The following is a 25,011-nucleotide window of genomic DNA, read 5'->3' as shown; positions in this document are numbered from 1 at the left end:
AGTTGTTCTTAAAATGTTTAGTGTGGGTCTTCAGGTCCTCTTCCATGACAGCATTAACATGAAAGGGGTGTAGGCATTCAGTCATGAGCATACTTGCCTCTACCACTTATTCTGGCAGCTTGTTTCATATACTTACCATCCTCTGTGTGGAAAGTAATTGCCCCTCAAGCCTCTTTTAAATCTATTCCTTTTCACCGTAATCATATGCCCTCTGGTTCTAGACTCTCTTACCATGGGGGGGGGGGGGCAAGAGACTGACCATTCCCCCTCTCTTTGTCCCTCATAATTTTGCAAACATCTATAAAGGCAGCTTTTTAGCCTTGTTCATTCCATCCTTTCTGTCTCTCCATATAACCAGGTCCTCCTGACTTCTCTGTCCGTACCTACATCAGGCAGCTGTTTATTGACCAGAGCTCAGCATTCTACACAATCATACCCTCAGTTCTAATCAAAATGCTCCAAAACCTGGGCCTCTGTACCTCCCTCTGCAACTGGATCCTTGACTTTCTGACTGGGAGTCCACAGTGTGTAGCTGACATAACATCTCCTCCTCGTTGACAATCAACACTGGCGCAGTGCAAAGGTGCATGCGTAGCCCACTGCACTACTCTCTCTACACCCATGATGGTGTGGCTAGGCACAGCTCAAATGTCATCCATAAATTTGCTGATGATGCAACTATTGCTGGCAGAATTTCAGATAGCAACAAGGAGGCGTACAGGAGTGAGATAGGTCAGCTGGTTGAGTGTTGTCACAACAATATCCTTGTACTCAACATCAGTAAGGTCAAAGAATTGACTGTGGACTTTTAGAAGAGGAAGTCAAGGGGGGAGTTGACACACTAATCCTCGCTGAGGGATCAGCAATGGAAAGGGTGAGCAGTTTCCAATTCTTTGGTTTCAACATCTCTAAGGATCTTTCTTGGGCCCAACATATTGATGCAACTACAAAGAAGACATGGCAGCAGTTATGTTTCATTAGGAGTTTGAGGAGAGCTGGTGTGTCACTAAGCATCTTCAGAAGTCTCAAAAAGGTGGCATCCTTCATTAAGGACCCCCATCACCCAAGTCATGCCCTTTTCTCATTGCTCCAAACAAGGAGGAGGTGCAGGAGCCTGAAGACATACATACACTCAACATTTTAGGAGCAGCTTCTTCCCCTCTGCCATCAGATTATTGAATGAGCAATAAACTCATGAACAATACCTCACTAATTTTGCTCTCTCTTTGCACTACTTATTTTATATATATAATCGTAATTTACAGTTTTTATTGTTAGGTATTGCATTGTACTGCTGCCACATATCAACAAATATCACAACATACAGTATGCCAGTGATATTAAACCTGATTCTGATCTTGGCAACATCCCTGTTAATCTTTCCTGCACTCTCTCTAACTTAATCACATTTTCCAACGGTATGATGAATGGAACTACACAGAGTATCCCAGGTGTATTCTTACCAATATCATATAACTAACATGACAATCTAGCCTTTGTACTCAATATCTATTCATTGAATGAAAGTGTGCCATATGCCTCCTTCATCACCTTGGCTACCAGTGTTCTCTGTTCCACAGTGCTACCCAGGACCCTGTAATTCACCGTCTATGGCCTGGCATGGTTTATCTTCCTAAAATGCATCTCTTTGCCATTATTTGAACTAAGTTCCTGTTGTCACCATAGACAATCTTCTTCACTGTCCGCCATTTTCACCCATTTTAGTTAAGTCTGCAAACTTGCATGGTGGTGTAGTGGCGGGTATAACGTTTTACAGTACCAGCAACCCGAGTTCAATTCCTGCCACTGCCTGTAATGAGTTTGAACATTCTCCCTGTGACCGTCTGGGTTTCCTCCCGGTGCCCTGGTTTCCACCCACAGTTCAAAGATGTACCGGTTGAAAAGTTAATTGGTCATTGTAAATTGTCCTCTGATTAGGCTAGGGTTAAAATCAGGGGAATTGCTCGGTGCTGTGGGTTGAAGTGCCAGAAGGGCCTATTCCATAATGTATGTTAATAAAATAAAATTATGAAGACATTCTCATCCAAATAACTTCTGTGTATATATATAAAATGCAACAGTTTAGATCCCAGGCCACAACACAAGTCATAAGACTTCACTCCAAACACCACCCCTCACTACTAACTTCCACCAAATCAAGTTGGTACCCAGTTGGCCGGTTCACCTTGGAGTCCATGTGAGTGATCTAACCTTGCAAACCAGCCAACCTTGCAGGACATTGCTGAAGTCCATATAACCAATATCTACAGCCTTGCTCTTGTTAATTTCCTTGGTTACTTCTTCAAACAAAAAGATTAAATTCATGAGACACACCTTCCCATGCACAAAGCCAAAGCAATTATAGAACTGTTTAGCACAAGAACAGGCTCTTTGGCCCACTAATCAACTATCCTTAGTCCGTCCTTGCCTTTCCAAATGCAGGTAGATCTTATCTTTTGGAATCCCTTCCACGAACTTTCTCGCCACTGATGTTAGGCACACCAGCCTGTAATTGCCTGTCTTGTCCTTCCAACCCTTAAATAAAGACAGAACATTAGCCACCCTCCAGAATTCTAGTGCCTCACTTGTGGCTAATGAAGGTACAAAAACCTCTGCCAAGTTTCTTTCCTTGCTTCCCATAATATCACTGGATACGCTTGTCAGGTCCCAGGGATTTGTCTACCTTTATAGTCCTCAAGAGCTCCTCTTTTGTAATGAGCTTTTCATTGTATCTCAGTACATGTACTAATAATAAACCAATAGCAAAGATAATAGATTGTGGAATAAATGTTGGGATATTGGACTGAGTTGGTCTATACTGCTGTCATGCTCTATGGAGAGATTAAAGCAAGTGGAGACTCTTTCGAGAGATTGAATGAAGTGGCTTCTTGCTACTTCATAAGGTTTTGTCTCTCTCATGTTATCATTGCAATGTGCTTGACAGTATTGAAATAAAAATGGCTGTTGACTGACTGAAGGTGATGTTGGGGATGATGGGAACTTTTGTCAAACGGTGGGTTGAATTGACAGTCCAGAGGGGGGAGAATGATAAGTAACTGTTGAATTTAAAGGAGGGCTGGAGGTACATGTGCCAGGAACAAAAGTAAGCTGGATGTAAAAAGAAAAGTTGAGAACAGATTTATACCCCTCCATTGATGTCTGCCTGACTTGTTGAGTTCTGCCAGTATTTGTCTGTGTTGTTCAGGATTTCCAGCACCAGCAGAATCTCTTGTATTTTTGGTTGTGAGCAATCTATTTAAAGTTAAGGTTGACGTAGTTTGTGGATTGAACACTGTAGTTCATGTTAAGATGTGTTTCTGGTTTCACTTTTTTATTGCTATTTTGTGCACTTCTGATCAGAGTGGACTGGCTCTGCAGTCTGCAGGCAATGAACGACAGCGCTACGTCGAACTGACGTGAACTAAACTTCATGAGCATTCCTAGATAGTTTCAATAGTTTGATGTTCTCTGCTCATTTTTTTGCTGTTTGTTCAATTTGTTTTTTCATGTGTTGGGCGTTTGATGTTTTCTTTGAACAGATTCTACAATGTTTCTTTGTTTCATGGTTGTATGCAGGAAGACGATTTCTCAGGGTTGCTTACTGCATACATTAATAATAAATGCCGTTTGAATCTTTGAATTGACAGTGATTGGGTAGTCATGACAAGGAGATGCAAAACATGGAATGAGTGTTGAAAGCTGAAGATATTGGGCTAGATTGCTGTCTCTATGCTCATGCTAACTCTACTTCTAACCTTTTGAGGCTAGTGGCTCCAACGATTTCACGGTCCTGCTACTGTTGCTGTCTTGGTTGTTCTGTGTGGTGGAGTGGTCTAGGACTAGGGCACAGGTTGTGCAAAATATGGACTGTCCTGCTGGTGTTCAGGTCATTTGTTTTTCATTTCACTGCAATAATTATCTGTTCCCATTTGGAATTAAAACATAAAATCAGTTCAACCATCAGCAAAATGCTAAAGTAACCCAGCAGTTCCTCTACCATTTAGTGTGTGCGTAGCTGTGGATTTGCAGCATCTGCAGATTCTCTTGTGTTTATCCGTCTAACCATAGTTATAATGGAAGTTGAGGTTGTCATGGATCCAAAGGGGAAGAATATAAGTCTGCTCAAAAAAGCAGCAGATCTGTGGGTTGGAAGCAGTTTAGAACTCAGTAAAAATAAACCAGGGGAAGTGGTTCGTGGCAACTTTGGGAGCAGTTATGTGTGGGGGTGGGGTGTTGGAAGATGTGCAGTAAACTGGAGTTACCAAACAGATACTAGGAATTAGATGAGAAAAATTACAGATGTTGAAAGTGAGTAGCTCCATAAAAAATGAGCAGCATTGGCACAGGGGACGAGTGTGATGGAAGTCAGTGAACAAGTCTGTATCCAAGTGTCACATACCACTCAATTCAAAGGAGACAGTTTTGCCCAGCATGTATTGGGATTGTAGAAGTTGGCTGATGCCAAGCAATTTGTTAAGCATCTGAAATGTGCAGTCCTGAAACAATGTCATTACCAGATATTGGCTTTGATTTTTTTTTATGTTGATGTAGAGGAAATTCTTTCTATGACCTGATCATAGAACTTTGAATAATAGTGTATAGGAAGGTCCTGAATGCTTATGCTGGTCTTTTTTATGGAGCTGTTTATCTTAGACCACTGCATTTTCTTCCTCATTCTGCTGTTTTTAAAACCCCGAATTCTTATCTATATAAATTTTTGATGCTGTATTGAATTTGCTTACAGTCATAACTTCTCTCATGTTTAAAAATTTTTTTGTTAATCACCACAAACCTCTTTAGTTACTATTTATAGCTTTGTTGATTGTATCTGACTTTCTGTACTCCAAGAAGAATGACGACAGTTTCCCTTACCCTGAAGTCCCTCTTTGGTAGATAGTAGTAATTAACTTTTGCATGCTTTCTAAGGGTGATGTGCAGACTGACACACAATAATGCAGCTAAGAAAATAATCCAGGATTTGATTATAAAGAGGTTTAGTAACTCCTTGCTTTGACAGTCCATTCTTCTAAAAATAGAGCCGAGCAATGGTGTATCCTTCTAAAATACCGCTTTCAACATGGTCATTGCCTTCACAGAATTACGTCTGCTGATACCCACCCCACCCATACCCATACACATCCCAGTTTCTCTGTGTCTTTAAAATTGCAATATTGACTTTGTTTTTGGAACTCAAACTTCTGGAAATTTAAGCCAGAAATGTTATTAAAATGTATTTACTGTACATTTTAAGACTTTAAACCTCTTTTGTTCCGACAGGGATGGTGTTTTTAACATTGACTAAGTGAAGTGCTACAATGCTTGAGCAAGACAAAAAGATTAAAGTTGCAGTAAAACCATCAGACACAAAGCTCCAAAGAACTGCAGACAAGTATGTTATTTTGTTACTGACATTACCGATACATTACTATGCAAAAGTATTAGGTATATATATATATAGCATACCTAAGACTTTTATACAGTACTGTAGTAGTTTTATGTATCGTACTGTATTTCCGCCTCAAAAAAAAACAAATTTCATGGCATTTTTAAGTCATGCTAAACCTGATTCTAATATGGGTACCTATTGTGGACTGAGAGTGGGAAGGGGGCAGGGAGAGCGGAATCATGATTCAGAAAAAGGGAAGGGAGAGGGGAATCGTGGTTGGGAAAAGAGGAAGGGGGAGGGGAGGGAGTGGGAAGCACTAGAGATATATTCTGTAATGGTCAATAAACCAATTGTTTGGAATAATATGCCTTGCCTGTTGTCTCAGGGCTGGGTGTGTCTGCACCTATGGCACCGCTGCCCCTGGCACTCCTTCTCTGCCTCCTGTCCTATGCCCCTCTTGCGGCACTCCATCATCGTGATTCTCGCCATCCTTTGCTCCCGCCAGATTTACAAACTCACTCTCTGCTCCATGTTGACAAATACAGTACTGTGCAAAAGTCTTAGGCACCCTAGCTGCAGCGTATGTGTGTGTATATTTAGTAAGACCATGAAGCAAGGGAGCAGTATTAGCCCAATCAGCCAATTGAGTATGCTCCACCATGGCTGATTTAGCATCCCTCTCAACTGCATTCTCCTGCAATCTTTGGCACCCTTACTGATTAAGCACCTATCAACTTCCACTTTAAATATACCCAATGACTTGCTTCCACAACTGTCTGTGGCAATGAATTCCACAGATTCACTGCTAGAGAAGTTCCACCTCATCTCCTTTTTTTTTATTAAGTGCAGTCATGAGCAATAGCCAGATCAGAAATGATGATCAAGTCAACTAGTTCCCAAAGAGAACTCTGATAGGCCAATCAGATGGTTCACTGCTGCTTAGCGATAGAACACAAAAAAATCATGTACAATTAAGAAAGATTAAAAAATAGTAGAAATACTGGAGTCATGATCATGATGAAGTCTGCTGGAGAGAGATGTTTATACACGTGCTGTCCTCCATAATTCAAAGAGATTGAAGGATAAGGTTGCAGGGTGACAAAACGTGGCAGGAACACCTGGAACCAAAAACTAATCCCTACCGGGAGAAAACAGCACCTGTTCTTTCCGCACTGTTCTCCAGCAGTTTAAGGATTAAGTCCAGCCGGAACATAACTCACAAGTGCTCTTGAAAGTCAGGTATTAACCCTACCTACCAACAACCAAGCATTGCCATCCTGGTCTCCTTCATGACAGCTTATGAAGAAGCATGTGACTTCCCTCCCAGAGAAGATAGGTGTTTGTGCACTCGACTCTTGAAGGCTTGGACCCCATCGTCGCAGATGTTTCCAACCACAGCATCTGGAAGGCTGTTCCAAATTCTGACAGCACAGTGAAGGAAGCTTCTATCCAGTGTGTAGGTTCTCGCATCAGGCATAGAAACAGCATGAGCAGGCATAGATAAACTTGATCGTGTGGTGCGCCGTCTCTCATAAGATGAAGGCAGCATGGCGCGAAGGTCTGCAGGGCTGTGGCTGGTGTGCATTTTGTATAGCACAGTAGCTGCAGCAACCTGTTGTCTGTGGTGTAAGCTACTGATGGCTAGCTTCTCACGAACTGAGGCTTCATCTACACCTATAATCCTGAGAGCCTTTCTTTGAATGGAATCAAGCTGGCTGAGGACACTCTGTGAGGCATTCATCCATGATAAGCAGGCATACTCCATGATACTTCGTACCTGGGCTTTGTAAACCGCGGCTCTGCCCCCTTTGTCTAGTTTGGATGCTACTTTCCGCAGAGCTCCAAGCCTTTGTCCAGCCTTGTTTGAAATAGTGGAAAGGTGTTTATCCCACACCAACTTGCTGTCAATATTAACAGCAAGGATTACTAGCTCCTTCTTTAAATCCAGCTTGCAGTTCCCAAAATACAGGTCGGGGTTAGATGGATTCCTCTTCCTAGACATGACCATCGCCTTGCACTTAGTAGGCTCAAAGGTGACATTCCAGTCGCCTGCCCAGGCTTGCATCCTGTCAAGATCCCTATTCAGGCCTGCTGCCACCGTATTACTCTCTCCTGCTCTAATTGGTGCGAATAGTGTGGAATCATCAGCGTACAGGTATAGCTCGTTACTGCATGCATCAACCAAGTCGTCAATAAAGATAGAAAACAGAAGTGGCCCAAGTATTGAACCCTGTGGTACAGATGCATTGATGGTTGAAGAATCAGAAGCCTGACCAGAGATAACAACTTTGATGGTCCGTCCATGAAGGTAGCTCTGCAGCCATCTAAGCAGCTTTCCAGATATTCCTTTGGATCTCAGCTTAACACAGAGTCCATTATGCCAGACCTTGTCAGATGCTCCTTTGATATCCAGGGCTATGACACGCACTTCTCCACCTTTGTCTAAGAAGGTGTTCCACGTTTGAGGTAAGGTGGTGAGGAGATCAGCTGTACTGTGATCAGATCTAAATCCATACTGCCTACTTGAAATGAAGTTGTTACGGAGTAGGTAATTCTGAAGTTGTTTGTGGACTGCTGCTTCCATTACCTTGCTGATGACACTGAATAAGTATATGGGGTGGTAATTTGTAGGATCAGCTCTGGAATCCCACTTGTGTACTGGTGTTACTGATGCTATTTTCCATTGTTCTGGGAATGCACCACTCAAGAAACATAGCTGGAAGAGGCGGCAGAGAGGACTTGCAAGTTCTGCACTGCATTCCTTTAAGACCCTAGTTGGAATCTGGTCAGGGCCAGATGCTTTATCAGGCTGAAGCTGTTGGATAATTTTCCTGATGCCTTTAGGTTTGAAGATGGTTTTGTTCAGCGAGGTGGTAGTAAGCTGCCTGATATCTGGTGGCTGGTCACTAGCATTTGTGAGCCAACATTTATCTGCAAAAGCCCGACAGAAAACATTGGCCTTATCCTTTGCCATTGTAGGTACAGACCCATTGTGCTCAATGACAGGGATGTCAGAGTGGCCTGTTCTTCCAGAGGGGGAGTCCACAACATTCCACCACTCCTTGCTGCTAAGGTTACCACTGGTTAAGTCATTTTTGAGTTTGATGTTATGGTTTCTTCTGGCCTGTCTCTCTGCTCGATTGTATGACTGCCCAGCCTGTGCAAACTTCTCCTTATTAGCAGGGGTGTTGCATTTCTTTAGATGGCAGGAGAGACGATGTTTCTTCTTCGCTGCTCGTCTGCACTTGTCATCTGTTCTAAATGGATGTTCCTCAATTCTGAGGCAGTGCCCTCTGGCTGTAAACTCCTCCACTATAGGAAATATCCACTCTATCTAGGTCTTTCAATCTATCTGAAATATTTCTTTTTAATTGATACACTTGAAACCTGTTTATCTGCTGCAAATGCAAAAAAGTGAGTCAATGGAAAATGTTGGAATGTAAAGTCTACATAACAGTCTATCTGTGTCTGGAAATGGAAAATTCAGGTAGCTCTAAGCAAGTCAAGGGACATTTGCTATTGGAATTAATATTTTGGATCAATGTCCTTTCATCAGATCCATGGGCTTTTTGACCTTCATTAGGTTGGAGCTTACTAAATAAACACATACGAGCAATATTGTTGCAATAATTTCTGCTCATTCATTTAGAAAGAAGTCACAATTTCCTCTCTGGGAAAAGCAATAGTTTCTTAAAGGGTTTTTGCCTTCCCTAATTTAAGTTCAAGTTTATTGTCGTTCAACCACATATGAATACAGCCAAAGAAAACAGTATTCCTCCAGAACCACGGTACAAAAGACAGTACCAACAGTCATACACAGCACAAGGCACATGTAGCACACATAAGTTGTCAGTAAAATACAGTCACACAAAAAACTATAGTCTAAGACCGTTGCAGAAATCTGCAGGCAAACACAATACGGCTTGTCTTCTGCTGAGCGAATGCCGGGGGCAGTCCTGACTGCAACATGAAGGCCACACCACACCACACCACACCACCTCCGGTGAAGTGCACATTCTGTGACGCCTCTCTCCTGAGTGGCTGTACACAGGTGACACCACGACTTGAGGCCTCATCCTAGCGACGACTGAGGCCTCGCAGCTTCTCCACCATCTGCCAATAAATCAGTAAATTGGTCTTGCAGTGTTCCACATTAACAATGTTCAATAGGGTCTTGAGATCACAAGAAAAGTGACTAAGATGATCACTGTCTGTTAGATCGCACACCTGCTTCATACCCCGACTCCTCCGATGCCTCTCTGATGCAGGCAGCAGCATGATCTGCACCAATTCCAGCTCCTTCAGTTTCTTCACCAATACGCAACTCATTGATGCGGTCAACCTGCAGTACGTTAAGTTCTTAATGTACAGCAGGGTTTAGCAATCTTAAAACATACTTTTAAGAAGGACAGTAACACTTTTGGTTGATCCCATAGATGTCGCTGCAATCGAACGTGCCTCCATATTAGAAGGTTATTTGGTCACAAGATATTTAAGATACTTAACTGAAAAGACTATTAGTATTCTGCTTTATATTATGGACTAGTTTGCCCTCATATTTCACCTTTTCCATTCTTATAGCTTTTTTAGTTGTCTTTTGTTGGATTTTAAAAACTTCCCAATCATCCAACTTCCCACCTACTTTTGCAACTGTTTATGCCCTTTCCTTGGCTTTTATGCAGTCCTTAACTTCCTTTGTCAGCCACTGTTGCCTAGCCCTACTGTAGAGAACAGTTTTTTCTGTAGGACATATCTATTTTGCTCCCTATGAACTATTCTCAGAAACTTCATCCACTCTGTTCTGCCGTCATTCCCACCAGTATCCCCCTCCACTCCACCTGGGCAAGCTCCTCTCTCATGCCTCTGTAATTCACTTTATTCCATTGCAATGCTGATACATGTGACTTATGCTTCTCCCTCTCAAATTGCAGTACAAATTCAATCAGATTATGATCACTGCCTCCTGAGGGCTGCTTTATGTTAAGATCTGGGTTATTACACAACACCCAATCTAAGATGGCCTTTCCCCTAGTAGGCTCAAGCACAAACTGCTCTAAAAAGCCATCTCGTAGGCATTCAACAAATTCCCTTTCTTGCGATCCGACACCAACCTGATTTTCCCAATCCCCTGGCATATTGAAGTCCCCCATACAATTGTTTCACTACCCTTATTATATGCCTTTTCCAGCTCGCTTTGCGATCTCAGTCCCCATCTCAGTTACTGTTTGGAGGCCTATATATGATTCCCATAATGGTTTTTTCACTCCTGCGGTTTCTTAACTCCACTCGCAAAGATCTGACATTCTCTGACCTCTTTCTAAAGATGTAATTTCATCTCTTACCAATAGAGCCACACCACCACCTATCTTCTTGGCTGTCCTTTCAATACAAAGTATACCCTTTGATATTAAACTCCCAACTGTGACCTTATGTGCCTCCGTGACTCAGTAATGCCCACAACGTCATACCACTCTATCTCTAATTGCGCCACGAGTTTGTGCACCTTATTCTGAATGCTACATGCATTTATATACATGTAGTCCCTTCGGCCCACAATATTGTGCTGAACTAATTAAATTAGTAATCCAATAGCTTTCTGCTGTTGTCAGAGATATTACTCCTCTGTTGGTTAGGGTCAACCATGGGTACAGCATCCTAGCTGTCTGTGTGATATGCAATCCAGTACATAAGCCAGGGCGGTATGATATGGAGAGAAAGCTGTTGCCTATGCAGCAGGCTGTCCCTCTCCATGTCACTGACGAATCCAAAGGAGCAATAGAGACCGATACAGTGTGGCACAAGTCAACATTGACCTCAGTGTAGGACCTCCTTATGGTATCCAGCTCCACACTTTTCCTTGGGGGTTTTCTCCCAAGGCCTTCCCCATGAGTAAGTATAGCTGCGAGGCAGTGGAAATTTGAAATCAGAGTTTTCCTTCTCCTAGATGAGCTGTCAAACATGGCTGAAGAGCCCCATCTGCCCAAAACTACTGGTCTTAAGGCACTAGCAACCCACCTTTGCCCCTTATCCTGTCAGTAGAAATGGTTCCACGGGGCTTAGTAGCTAAGCCACACATGAAGGCCAGGAGCTGGAGCTGGTTGTCAAAAGCTATTTAAGATGCATGGCATTGGGAGCATTTAATAGGTCATAGCATTTTATCCCCATTACTACCTCCCAGCTTTAACAACCTTAAGGAGATAATTCCAATAGACTTTGAAACGCTTACAGTGATGTGAATTAGCTGTACTTGCCCACTATATTAGTGAGTAGAAAGTGTAGGATTTATGGACTCTGGAGCAAGACAATTTAAAAAATATCGTCATTGATAACAACTGCTGATTAACCTCTGGAGAAAAAAACCATGTCGGGTTTTCTCTATATGTCTTCTTTCAGAAGACAACTTATATTGAGACTTAAAATAATAAAAGGTTTTCTTCACACCTTCTATCTCCCTTAATCCCACCCATACTTCCCAATCTTTACTCCTTATCTAAATCTAATCCAAGTGACTGCTTAACACTTCCTATTGTAGGCTCAATGAGGACTCTTCACTATGATTGGTAAAGTATCCTATCAAGAGTATATAACATCTTCCCATCGTCAGTTACTCTGTAAAGTACATTAAATTGGAGTAAAATACAAGCTGGTGCAATTTTCTGGGTGTTCCCAGTGGTAGAAATGGTGAACACCGTTGGCTGGCAACTGTAAGTGGAAGAAATGTTTATACGGATGTAAAATTTTGATGGAACTGAAGTGATCACTGAAAGAATATGATTCAGATATATATTCTATATCTTCCTACATTACAATTTTTCCAAAAGGACATTTTTGGCTGTAAGAAGCTTTGGCGAATTTGAGGACCAAAAATGTGCTGTGTAATATCAGTATAGTTCTATGTTTCATTTGTAAAAGAGCAGAAAAGCAAGTAGAAACATGAGGATAGGTTGGGTGAGCCAGGGCTTTTCTCTTTGGAGTGAAGGAGGATGAGAGGTAAATTGATAGAGGAGTGCAAGATGATAAGGGCCATAGACAGAGTGGATAGCCAGAGGCTTTTTTCCAGAGTGGAAACCGCTAATACATGGGCATAATTTTAATGTTCTTTGAGGAAAGTATAGCAGGGTGGTGAGGGGTGTCAGAGGTACTTTTTTTTACACAGTGTGCTGGGTGTATGGAGCACCCTGCCAGGGTGGTGGTAGGGGTAGATGCATTGTGCACAAACAAGAGAATCTTACATAACCACATGGTTGATGGAAAAATGGAGGACTATGTAGGGTGGAAGGGTTAGATTGATCTTAGAGCAGGTTGGAAGGTCAGCACAACATAGTGGGTCAAAAGACCTGTACCTATGCAGTAATGTTCTATGGTCCATGTTAATACATATGAAAGCTTTACAGCCATTCATAGGAAGAAATTATTTACTATCGCTTAATTAATTCAGTCATTTTATGTTAAAATATTTCTGTTTTAGAGAACACACAGATCTCAAACGACTGCTTAATCTCTTGAACGTACCAGCAAGCAAGCAGCAGGTACGTTCACTGGTCATTAAGAAGGAACTTCAGAAAGGGAAAATTATTAATCTATGAGATTTATGTTATTTCCAAATGGAAACTAAGCTCAAATGTACCAACAATGTAATAAATCTCAAATGATAATGATATTATCTCAAATAGAAACTTATTTCATCTATGGCATTTATGTTATCTCAAATGGAATCTAATTTACTAAGTAAATATGGTCATTAGTAATAAAGAGCCATTTATTTTCTGCTTAAAATACATTATTGGCAATTGCTGCATTTCAGTTTATTTCCTATCTGTTTGAACCTAGAAATTGTGCTTAACAAATATCAGCAGGGAATTTCTCAGTGTATTTGTTCATTACTTTAATACAGATCATTTATTTTACCTAAATCAGCAACACTTTTACAGAAATGAATTAAATCTGTGTATGGATACCAATTTAAGTATCTTCAGCTCAAACATGATCATTGATGATATAGTATGTAAATAATTGATTAGGTGGTAAAAGAAGGTCGATGGCATGCTTGCTGTTACTGGTCAAGACATTGAGCTGAAGAGCTTGGAAGTTATGTTGCAGCTTTATAAAACTAGGAAGGCTGGATCTGGAGCACTCCATTTAATTGTGGCTGCTCCATTATAGGAACAATGTGGACACTTTGGAAAGGGTGAGGAAGAGGTTCACCAGAATGCTGCCTGGATTGGAGGGCATGTCTATAAGGAGGGGTGGATAAACTTGTGTTGGTTTCTTTGAAGTGGCAGGGGCTAAGGGGAGACGTGATAGAGGCTTATAAGATTATGAGAGACTTAGGTCGACAGCCAGTATCTTTTGTCCAGGGAGGAATGTCTAGTACTAGAGGGCATGCATTTCAGGTGAGAGGGGGTAGCTCAAAGGAGATATGCGGGGCAAGTCTTTTTTTACTCAGAATGGTGGATGCCTGGAATGCACTGACAACAGTGGTGGAGGCAGATAACATGGAGGCACTTGAATGAGCAGGACATGGAGGGATTAGTTTACTTAGGCATTTAATTACTAGTTTAATTAGTTCCACACAACTGAGTGAAAGGACCTGGTCCTGTACTGTACTGTTCTATTCTAAGGCAGTTCATAATTCTATGACAGAATGGATTTGACTACCAATTGACAGTGTTGAAAATTGAGAGACAACTGTTTGAAAATTTCTAGTGAGTTCTATGAGCATTTTCAGAATGCACCAATTCTAGAAGAATTCTGAACTCCAGTGTCAATTGTTCATAGAGTCATAGAGAATTACTGCACAGAAACAGGCCTTTCAGCCCATCTAGTCTGTGATGAACTGTTATTCTGCTTAGTCTCATTGACCATAGCCCTCCAAACCCCTCCCATCCATGTTGAAGACAAATGTTCAATCTTATTGAAACATTTTACTGTTAAACAATAAAAAGGAGAACTTTAATGAAATTAAATTAAATACATAAAATACATTAAAATATGAAAATATTTAACATTCCATTAAACCTTGAAATACTTAGCTGAGAAAATAACAGTCAAAACATAGTTTGTTTTTAGGCTTCAGAGGCAGCAGTTATGCCTCAGTGCATCATCAGCAACAGAGGAGCTGAGGGCAGTGTGGACAGGGCCAATAACCTGTTCTTTAACAGATTTGACATTGTGGCCCCTGCCCATCCCACACATGAGCCATCTGTTGTCGGCCCCCAACCAACACATATTCCACTCTCCCCTCCTACGCCTCCTCACAGTCCCCCACCCTGCTCTCATGACTATACCCCTTCCCCACACGAAACCACCACGGTGGGCTTCACCGCTCTACAGGTGAGAAGACAGCTGAAACATCTCAACCCAAGCAAGGCTGCAGGACTGGATGGTGTCAGTACCAGGGTGCTCAAAGCCTGTGCCCCTCAGCTATGTGGAGTGCTTCGCCATGTATTCAACCTGAGCCTGAGGCTCCGGAGGGTTCCTGTATTGTGGAAGACGTCCTGCCTCGTCCCTGTGCCGAAGACACGCGCCCCAGCGGCCTCAATGACTACAGACCTCCCACATCATGAAGACCCTGGAGAGACTTGTTCTGGAGCTGCTCCGGTCTATGGTCAGGCCACACTTAGATCCCCTCCAGTTCGCCTACCAGCCCCGACTAGGAGTTGAGGATGCCATCGTCTTCCTGCTGAACCGCGTCTACACCCACCTGGACAAGCCAGCGAGCACTGTGAGGCTCACGTTTTTTGACTTCTCCAGTGCGTTCAACACAATCTGCCCTGCTGTGCTGAGGGAGAAGCTGACAGCGATGCAAGTGGATGCTTCCCTGGTATCATGGATTCTTGATTGCCTGACTGGCAGACCACAGTACGTGTGCTTGCAACACTGTGTGTCCGACAGAATGATCAGCAGCACTGGGGCTCCACGGGGGACTGTCTTGTCTCCCTTTCTCTTCACCATTTACACCTCAACTACTGCACAGAGTCTTGTCATCTTCAGAAGTTTTCGGATGACTCTGCCATAGTTAGATGCATCAGCAAGGGAGATGAGGTTGAGTACAGGGCTACTGTAGGAAACTTTGTCACATGGGGTGAGCAGAATTATCTGCAGCTTAATGTGAAAAAGACTAAGGAGCTGGTGGTAGACCTGAGGAGAGCTAAGATACCGGTGACCCCTGTTTCCATCCAGGGGGTCAGTGTGGACATGGTGGAGGATTACAAGTACCTGGGGATACGAATTGACAATAAACTGGACTGGTCAAAGAACACTGAGGTTGTCTACCAGAAGGGTCAGAGCTGTCTCTATTTCCTGAGGAGACTGAGGTCCTTTAACATCTGCTGGACGATGCTGAGGATGTTCTACGAGTCTGTGGTGGCCAGTGCTATCATGTTTGCTGTTGTGTGCTGGGGCAGCAGGCTGAGGGTAACAGACACCAACAGAATCAACAAACTCATTTGTAAGGCCAGTGATGTTGTGGGGATGGAACTGGACTCTCTGACGGTGGTGTCTGAAAAGAGGATGCTGTCTAAGTTGCATGCCATCTTGGTCAATGTCTCCCATCCACTACATAATGTACTGGGTGGGCACAGGAGTACATTCAGCCAGAGACTCATTCCACCAAGATGCAGCACTGAGTGTCATAGGAAGTCATTCCTGCCTGTGGCCATCAAACTTTACAACTCCTCCCTTGGAGGATCAGACATCCTGAGCCAATAGGCTGGTCCTGGACTTATTTCATAATTTACTGGCATAATTAACATATTACTATTTAACTATTTATGGTTCTATTACTATTTATTATTTATGGAGCAACTGTAACGAAAACCAGTTTCCCCGGGATTAATAAAGTATGACTATGACTATTAAAAACTCAGATCTCATGCAACAAAACATAACTTTAGTTTTGTTTTACATCATTTAAATTCACAATGCTTACTTCAAAAATATCCCTGTGTAAAATGAACACATGAGCTTCTGCAGATGTTGGAAATCAGAGTCACACACACAAAATGTTGAATGAACTTAGCAGGTTGGGTAGCATTTATGGAGAGGAATAAACAGTCAACGTTTCAGCGAACCTTCATCAGGACTGGAAAGGAAGGGTGAAGAAGCTCGGTTAAAAAGGTGGAGGGAGAGGAAGAGTACAAACTGGAAGGTGATAGGTGAAGCTGGAGGTAGGGGGAGGGAGGATGAAGTAAGAAGCTGGGAGATGATTGGTGGAAAAGGTAAAGGGTTGCAGGAGAAGGAATCTGATAGGAGAGGAGAGTGGACCATGGGACAAAGGGAAGGATGGGCACCAGGGAGAGGTGATAGGCAGGTGAGGTAAAGACAAGGAATAGGTGGGGGGGACACAGTGGGGAAATGAAGAAGAGGGAAGAGGGAAAGAGGAGGGGAAATTTTACAGGAAGTTGGAGAAATCAATGTTCATTCCAACAGGTTTGACGCTATCCAGGTGGAATGTGAGGTGTTACTCCTTCAATGTGAGAGTAGCCTCGTTGTGGCAGTAGAGTTAGCTATAGATTGACTATTTTCCATTGTGGTCCTTCTCTTACCTCTTCTCCTCATCGGTCTATCACCTCCTCCTTCCCTTTACACTTCTACTTCATCCTCCCCTTCCTGCACCCACCTCACTTCACCTACCACCTTCTAATTTGTACTCCTGCCCCTCCCCCCACCTTCCTCCCCCTTCCTTTCCAGTCCTGATGAAGGGATTTGGCCTGAAACGTTGACTATTTATTCCTCTCCATAGATGCTGCCTGACCTGCTGAGTTCCTCCAGCATTTTGTGTGTGTTGCTTCCCGTCCCATGATCCTCTCCCTTCTCCAGCCTTGTATCCCTTTTGCCTATCACCTGTCCAGCTCTTGGCTCCATCCCTCCCCCTCCTGTCTTCTCCTATCATTTCGGATCTCCCCCTCCCCCTCCCACTTTCAAATCCCTTACTATCTCTTCTTTCAGTTAGTCCTGACGAAGGGTCTCGGCCTGAAACGTCGACTGTACCTCTTCCTATAGATGCTGCCTGGCCTGCTGCGTTCACCAGCATTTTTTGTGTGTGTTGCTTGAATTTCCAGCATCTGCAGATTTCCTCGTGTCTGCAGAATGTATTGTGTAGGTGATAGTTGAGATCAGGTGAGGGGGAAGCTAGGTGGGTGGGATAGGGTGGGATGAAGTGAGAAAATAGGAGGTGATAGGCAGAAGAGCTGAAGAAGAAGGAATCTGATAGGAGAGGAGAGTGGATTGTGACCAGTCTTGACATTTTATCTTTGTTCCATGTTTTGTATGTACATTGATATTATTTATAAAATTATAACCCTGCAAAACATTGTATAACCATATAAGACAGAGTTCAGCTCATAGCACCCTAGTACCTAAGTGAGCTTCACTCCTTACTCTAGAATGCACAGTTCTAGGCTGTTACCAAGGAGAAATCTGAGAAAGTGCTCTTCTGCTGTGGTTGGCTGTGTGGTAATGGGATGAGGAGTGGGGAGTGGGGAGTAGTCAGGACATGCCTTCATTTAGCTGAGATGCCTAGACATGACCTGTCTAATCTTTGAATGATTCCATTACACTGTTCCAAAGACGATTGGTTAGAGACTCCCTGTACTTTTGCTAATGTTTATCTTTCCACTGACATCACACAAGAAAATTATCCAGTCATTATTACTCATTTAATGGGAACTAACAGTATAATTTGGCTCCTGGATTATAACAGTGAATGCAGTTCAAATTATACTTTATTGTTCTCAGTCTGTCAAAATATTGTTTAAGTAAAAGTATTTCTTTTTTTAAACAGAATGAACTGTTTTTCAGTTGTCAATGTACACTCAGTGATCACTTTATTAGGTACAAGATACTGCTGTAACCACTCTACTTCATGGTTTGACATGTTGTGTATTCAGAGATGTTCTTCTGCACAGCACTGTTGTTAGATGCGGTCATTTGAGTTACTTTCACCTTCCTGTCAGCTTGAACTAGTCTCGCTATTCTCCTCTGACCTCTCTCATTAACAAGGTGTTTTCACCCACAGAACTGCTGCTTAATGGATGTTTGTTTTACACAATATTCTCTATAAACTCTGAGACTGTTATGTGTGAAAATCCCAGCAGACCAGCAGTTTCTGGGATACTAAAATCACCCTACATGGCTCCAACAATCACAGTCAAGATCACTTAGATCACATTTCTTCCCCATTCTGATGCTTAGTCTGGACAACACATGAACCTCTTGACCATGTCTGCTTGCTTTTATGCACTGAGTTGCTGCCACATGGTTGGCTGATTAGAAATTTGCATTAATAAGCAGGTGTTCAGGTGTACCTGATAAAGTGTATATCCTATGTGTTTTTTAATGTTTAAAATTATATGATTGAAGTTTAAAGTATCTGATAACTGGTATAAAATGAACTTGCATGCTAAACTGTGTTTTGCTTATGATTGTTGTTTTAGTTGCCAGCTCTAAGTTTTGACAAAGGCCGTGGAATTACAACAAAATCACAGCAACATTCCATTCAGGGAAAGCCAAATGGTGGAAGCCGATGTGGGGAGCAGCAGCCACAGTCAACCGAGGCTGTGGAACTTGAAGCTTTTAGGTGAATTATGTTGCTATCTTAACCTAAGTGGTATGTTCTGTCATTAAACTAATATTTGAACAGACAGGAAGCCTCTACCTTTATGACTGATCATAGAATGTATAAAATCAATTCCATTAAAACAGAATCTATATGGTTTAAAGATCAAAAATTAGTCATAGTCATAGTCATACTTTATTGATCCTGGGGGAAATTGGTTTTCGTTACAGTTGCACCATAAATAATAAATAGTAATAGAACCATAAATAGTTAAATAGTAATATGTTAATTATGCCAGTAAATTATGAAATAAGTCCAGGGCCAGCCTATTGGCTCAGGGTGTCTGACCCTCCAAGGGAGGAGTTGTAAAGTTTGATGGCCACAGGCAGGAATGACTTCCTATGACGCTCTGTGCTGCATCTCGGTGGAATGAGTCTCTGGCTGAATGTACTCCTGTGCCCACCCAATACATTATGTAGTGGATGGGAGACATTGCCCAAGATGGCATGCAACTTGGACAGCATCTTCTTTTCAGATACCACCGTCGGAGAGTCCAGTTCCATCCCCACAACATCACTGGCCTTACGAATGAGTTTGTTGATTCTGTTGGTGTCTGCCACCCTCAGCCTGCTGCCCCAGCACACAACAGCAAACATGATAGCACTGGCCACCACAGACTACCACAGACTCGTAGAACATCCTCAGCATCGTCCGGCAGATGTTAAAGGACCTCAGTCTCCTCAAGAAATAGAGACGGCTCTGACCCTTCTTGTAGACAGCCTCAGTGTTCTTTCACCAGTCCAGTTTATTGTCAATTCGTATCCCCAGGTATTTGTAATCCTCCACCATTAGCTTTATTTGCCACATGTCCATCGAAACGTTGAGATGTACAGTGTAATTCGTAGTTTACATCAATGACCAACGCAGTACAAGGATGTGCTGGGGGCAGCCCACAAGTGTCGCCATGCTTCCAGTGCCACCATGGCATGCCACATGTGTTTGCATCACAGAAGCGTGAAATTAGACCATCGTTTCTGTTTTGAATGTTGATAGTAGCAATCTAAAACATATTACGTTATAACACTTCAGCCTTCTTATTCTTTATATGTTTTAAATGTTTAACAATTGGTGTCAACTTCCTCAAAAATTATATAGTTTCCCTCAAGGAATTTATCTGAAATAAATATTTTATATTTTCAACAGAGATCTTTTTGAAAAGCAAGACACCTAACCATCTATTTGAAAAATAAATCACCAATCACTAGGTGACCATATTAAGTTGATGACCTCTCATGTTCCTCCAGACACAGCAGAATCTTATTCAATATCGAAATTCAGTACATTTATTTAAAAAAGCTTTCATTTACGTATCAGTTTCAGAATCAAGACTGAGCATTTTCATTGCAGCAGCCAAGGCTAGGAGGAGATTTTGGAGAGGAAGGGGAGGATTCTGAGGAACATTATGATTAAAGTCCTTAGTTAAAAAGGATTCAACAAATTTCATCCAGGAAGGTTTTTCTGTGCTATACGGGGAATTTAAATAAAATATGTAAATTAAGAATTTTGAAAGGGAACTTGAAGGTGCAGGAACAGATTATCAGTTAGTGTAGTGAAAGAGACCTGGATTCATCTCAAGAAGGAAATGATCAGAATGTCTTTAGCACAAAACTGTTAATATCCAGTTCTTTAATATAACTTTAAATCTGTATTTATAATGAGCTTCAAGATGAATCTATGCTTCATGCTCATAATAATTTTATATTTCTTTCATGGTAATTCTGGTATAATCAATTACTTCTGATATTTCTGACCTCCACTCATACTTTTTTTGGTATTATGAATCGAATTTCTTTAGTTCTCTATTCATACACACCATTTGTTGTATTTGATTGAAAAAATGTTCTGTTTCCTCTTCCTTCTATGAAATATCTGTCACCTCACAATCATTAAAAAAATGATGCTTAGTTGACAGGAGGCAAACCTAATATAGTTTAAGATGTTTAGACTGTGCAACCAATTTTGCTACACTGTTGTTCTTGTACATTTTTGTCCATTGTATGATCCTGAGTTTCAACTTGACCACAATTTGGTAATCTGTCTTTCATATTCATCTACTTTTTGCTTACTTTTCTGTTTGTTGTTCTTGTTTCTCCCTGTTTCCTGTTATTAATTGTCCTTCCAGACCACGTAACTTTTGCACAAGACACTGGGCTAGAACTTACTGTGCTTACTGTGGATAAATACTGGGGATTTCATGTGTAGTTGCTGTATTTCCCTGCATAATCCAGTTTATATTGTTGGTTGTATCATTGGGTTGTATTGTTGGGTGCCTACACGAAACTTGGACCTACCATCAATTCCAAGAAGACTCAGATCATCTATCAACCATCACCAATTGAGACAAATCGGATAGAATCATCAATTCAACTTGGCGAAACAACCCTGGAAAACGTGAATCACTTTCCGTATCTTGGAAGTCACCTCTCCTCCAATGTCGACCTTAATAACGAGATCCAACATCGGCTTAAATGCGCTGGAACAGCTTTTGGACGTCTCCGAACAAGAGTCTTTCATGATCGTGACATCCAAACAGACACCAAAATGTTAGTGTACAAAGCAGTGGTAATCCCAACGCTCCTGTATGCATCAGAAACCTGGACAACATACCAACGACATCTGAAGGCACTTGAAAAGTTCCATCAATGCTGTCTTTGAAACATCTTAAATATCAGCTGGGAAGAAAGAAGAACCAACGTCAGTGTGCTAAATGAAGCAAAAACAACAAGCATTGAAGCCTACGTCATCAAGAACCAACTAAGATGGAGCGGGCATGTTGTTCGGATGAAGGTCTGCCGAAACAAATCTTCTACTCCCAGCTTAAAGAAGGCAAACGTAAAAGAGGCAGACAACAGAAGAGATTCAAAGATGTCTTAAAAGCCAACATGAAGAAAATGTAACATTGACATCAACAGTTGGGAAACTCTGGCAAGCTATCATCGGAGAAGGAACAGCAACTTTCGAAGCCAACAGATGTGCAGAATTAGAAGAAAAGAGAACAAAATGGAAAGAGAGGCAGCAACAGCCAAAGCCCGATCTGCCATCTGGAACTACCTGTCCTGAATGCGGAAGAACTTTCAAAGCCAAGATTGGACTCATAAGCTACTTGAGAGCCCATAAGTAGATCAACAGAATGAAGACCATCATCCTTGACCTCAAGGGATAGCCACGACGACTGGGAATTTCATGTGCAGTTGCTGTATTTCCCTGCGTGATCTGGTTTATATTGTTGGTTGTATCATTACTGTTTCACTATTTCTGACTGTCTTCTTTTCCTATCTCTCAATTCATAACAGCTGTTTTCTGCTGCCTCTTGGCTTCTCCCTCCACAATCTACTCCTCGATTTGTACCTTATCTTTAACTCACTTCCTGTATCTGCCCCAAATCCTAAATCATTTTGTTATTGTCTGTTTAGTAGTAATATTGCTTCATACGGATGGGTGAGTGAGCTAAGGCTTTTCTCTTTAGAGTGAAGGAAGATGAGAGGTGACTTGAAAGGGGTGTACAAGGTGATAATAAGCATAAAAAGAGTGGACAGCCAGAGACTTTTCCCAAGGGCAGAAATGGCTGATATGAGGGGGGCATTATTTTATAATGGTTGGAGGAACGTATAGGATTGATGTCAGAGGTAATTTTTTTACACAGCAAGTTGTGGGTGCGTAGAACTCACTGCCAGGGGTGGTGGTGGTGCAGACACATTAGATACATTTAAGAGACTCATAGATAGGGACATGGATAGTAGTAAAATGGAGGGCTGTGTATGAGAGAAGGATTAGATTGATTTTAGAGTAGGTTAAAGGGTCAGCACAATATTGTGGGCCAAAGGGCCTGTACGGTGCATAGCGTTTTATGATCTAGGGGTAAATAATTTAATCCTACGTTTAATATAGTTTTAGGTTTTGGATTAATTATTTTATGTCACTGAAGGTATTTTGAGACTGAGTTATATTTTGCGTTGTACTTTTAAAATGAAGAAAATCACAAAGGTATTTTTAACAGACACAGGCTGCAGCATTGAAGATGCGCATTAAAGCTAAGTGGTTCTGTATGTAGAATAACACAGCTCGGAATTTCTTTCAGACTACTGTAGTGATCAAAACCTTATTTGGGTATCATACACTTAAAAACCCCCTTACACTTATTTTTAAACGTCTATAAGTTTTAAAGAAAGATGGTGAAAGATTTGTTGCAGTATAACGAAGTGGCAGGGAAACACCTTTCATTTCCTTTAGGGATTAGTATCTACTTGGGAAGATGTGAAGTAAATGTCCTCTGGCAAAGTGGAGAGAGATTGTGCCAGCCTGAACCCTGACTGGTCCACATGATGAATTCTGGTGCGTTGCTTGGCAGCTGGCTGGTTTGATAAAGTGACAAAGATGGAGTAAAATGAAAATGGCGAATTTAGAACATAACTAAATTGGTGCAGGAAAGGTTGAAGTTCGATGTGCCATTTGGTTAATGCTATTTGGGGCCATGCTATTTTCTAAGTAGAAAATATTTATTCAAATATCAGAATCAGGTTTAATATCACTTGGAAAAGTCAAGAAATTTGTTGTTTTGCAGTAGCAATACATTGCAATACATAATATTTTTAAAAACTATAAATCGCAATAAGAAATATATATAAAGAATGCAAAATAGTAAGTGGTGCAAAAAGAGAGCAAAAAATAGTGAGGTAGTGTTCCTGGGTTCATTGTCTGTTCAAAAATCTAACGGTGAGAGGAAGAAGCTGTTCCTGAAACATTAAGTGTGTGTCTTCAGGCTTCTGTACCTCCTCCTTGATGTTAGCAATGAGAAAAAGGCATATCCTGGGTGATGGTAGTCCTTAATGACGGATGTTGCCTTCTTGAGGTATCGCCATTTGAAGGTGACCTCGATGCCCACGATGGAGCTGGCTGAGTTTACAACGACGTTGTTAGAGTGAGCAAGCAAGGGTGAATTTGAGAATGGACAGTATGCTAGTGATGGTGCTTCCAGGATGTTATTTATATTCTTGAAGTTTGTTGGTACAAAGTATGTTTTAAGGCTACAAATCTACCACAATGAAACAGAAGATCGAAGGTTACAGCTACTCTTCTGAAGCAGTTGATATCATTGACAAAGAGATCATTTCCATGTTACTTTTCCTTGATAACATGCTTTAAAGGTTGTGATACCAAATTTTAAAAAATTGCAAACTTATAAGCTATATATGTTATTCATATTAATCAATATCAGACCATTAGGCCATAAGACATAGGAGCAGAATTAGGCCATCTGGCCCATCGAGTTTGCTCCACCATTCAATCATAGCTGATCCTTTTTTCCTCCTCCTCAACCCCAGTTCTCAGCCTTCTCTCCGTAACCTTTGATGCCATGTCCAATCAAGAACCTATCAATCTCTGCCTTAAATACACCCAATGACCTGGCCTCCACAGCTGCAATAATATTAGTTATATATGATTAATATCAATTCTATTTTATTAACTTATTTATGGTAATATTTTGTTTTATATGCTCTGTGTGATATATGCATTGTGGTCCAGAGGGATGGTGTTTCGTCTGGTTGTATGTATGTACAGTCAGATGCCAATAAACTTTAACATGAGATTATATTAGAAATTTGTAAGTTGCATATCACAACATGTCAAAACAAAATTTTCTGTTTTCCCCCTATTTCTTTGTAGTGTCAGCTATAAGAATGAAAGAAATTTCAGTTGTCACCCCCACCACAAGCTGTTTCTGGAAATTTTCACTGCACTGGTGAAGCAGAGACTAACGTACAGGTATGAATGGATCCTGTTGGCACGTTGAACTCTGTGATGCTATTTTCAGCAAAGCTTTAACAACAACACATACGTTATAAAATGCATAGAAAACCTACAGCACAATACAGGCCCTTTGGCCCACAATGCTGTGCCGAACATGTACGTACTTTAGAAATTACCTAGGGTTACCCATAGCCCTCTATTTTCCTAAGCTCCGTGTACCTATCCAGGAGTCTTTTAAAAGACCCTATCGTATCCGCCT

General features: G+C 41.6%; 1 protein-coding gene across 1 annotated transcript in view; it reads left to right on the top strand.

The window, feature by feature from the left end:
* The first annotated feature begins 5,315 nt into the window (after positions 1 to 5,315).
* The window catches only part of nek10 (NIMA-related kinase 10), a 113,208-nt gene continuing 93,512 nt past the window's right edge, over positions 5,316 to 25,011 (top strand). Inside the window, exons 1-4 of the mRNA XM_063069492.1 lie at positions 5,316 to 5,389; positions 12,855 to 12,915; positions 18,823 to 18,965; positions 24,669 to 24,767. Of these exons, the coding sequence (XP_062925562.1) occupies positions 5,316 to 5,389; positions 12,855 to 12,915; positions 18,823 to 18,965; positions 24,669 to 24,767 (377 nt within the window). The remainder of the gene's footprint in view (positions 5,390 to 12,854; positions 12,916 to 18,822; positions 18,966 to 24,668; positions 24,768 to 25,011) is intronic.

Source organism: Mobula hypostoma, chromosome 17 (assembly GCF_963921235.1).
Source record: "Mobula hypostoma chromosome 17, sMobHyp1.1, whole genome shotgun sequence".
Lineage (NCBI taxonomy): Eukaryota > Metazoa > Chordata > Chondrichthyes > Myliobatiformes > Myliobatidae > Mobula > Mobula hypostoma.
Note: the sequence above shows the minus strand (reverse complement) of the source record. Positions and strands in the feature narration are given on the sequence as shown.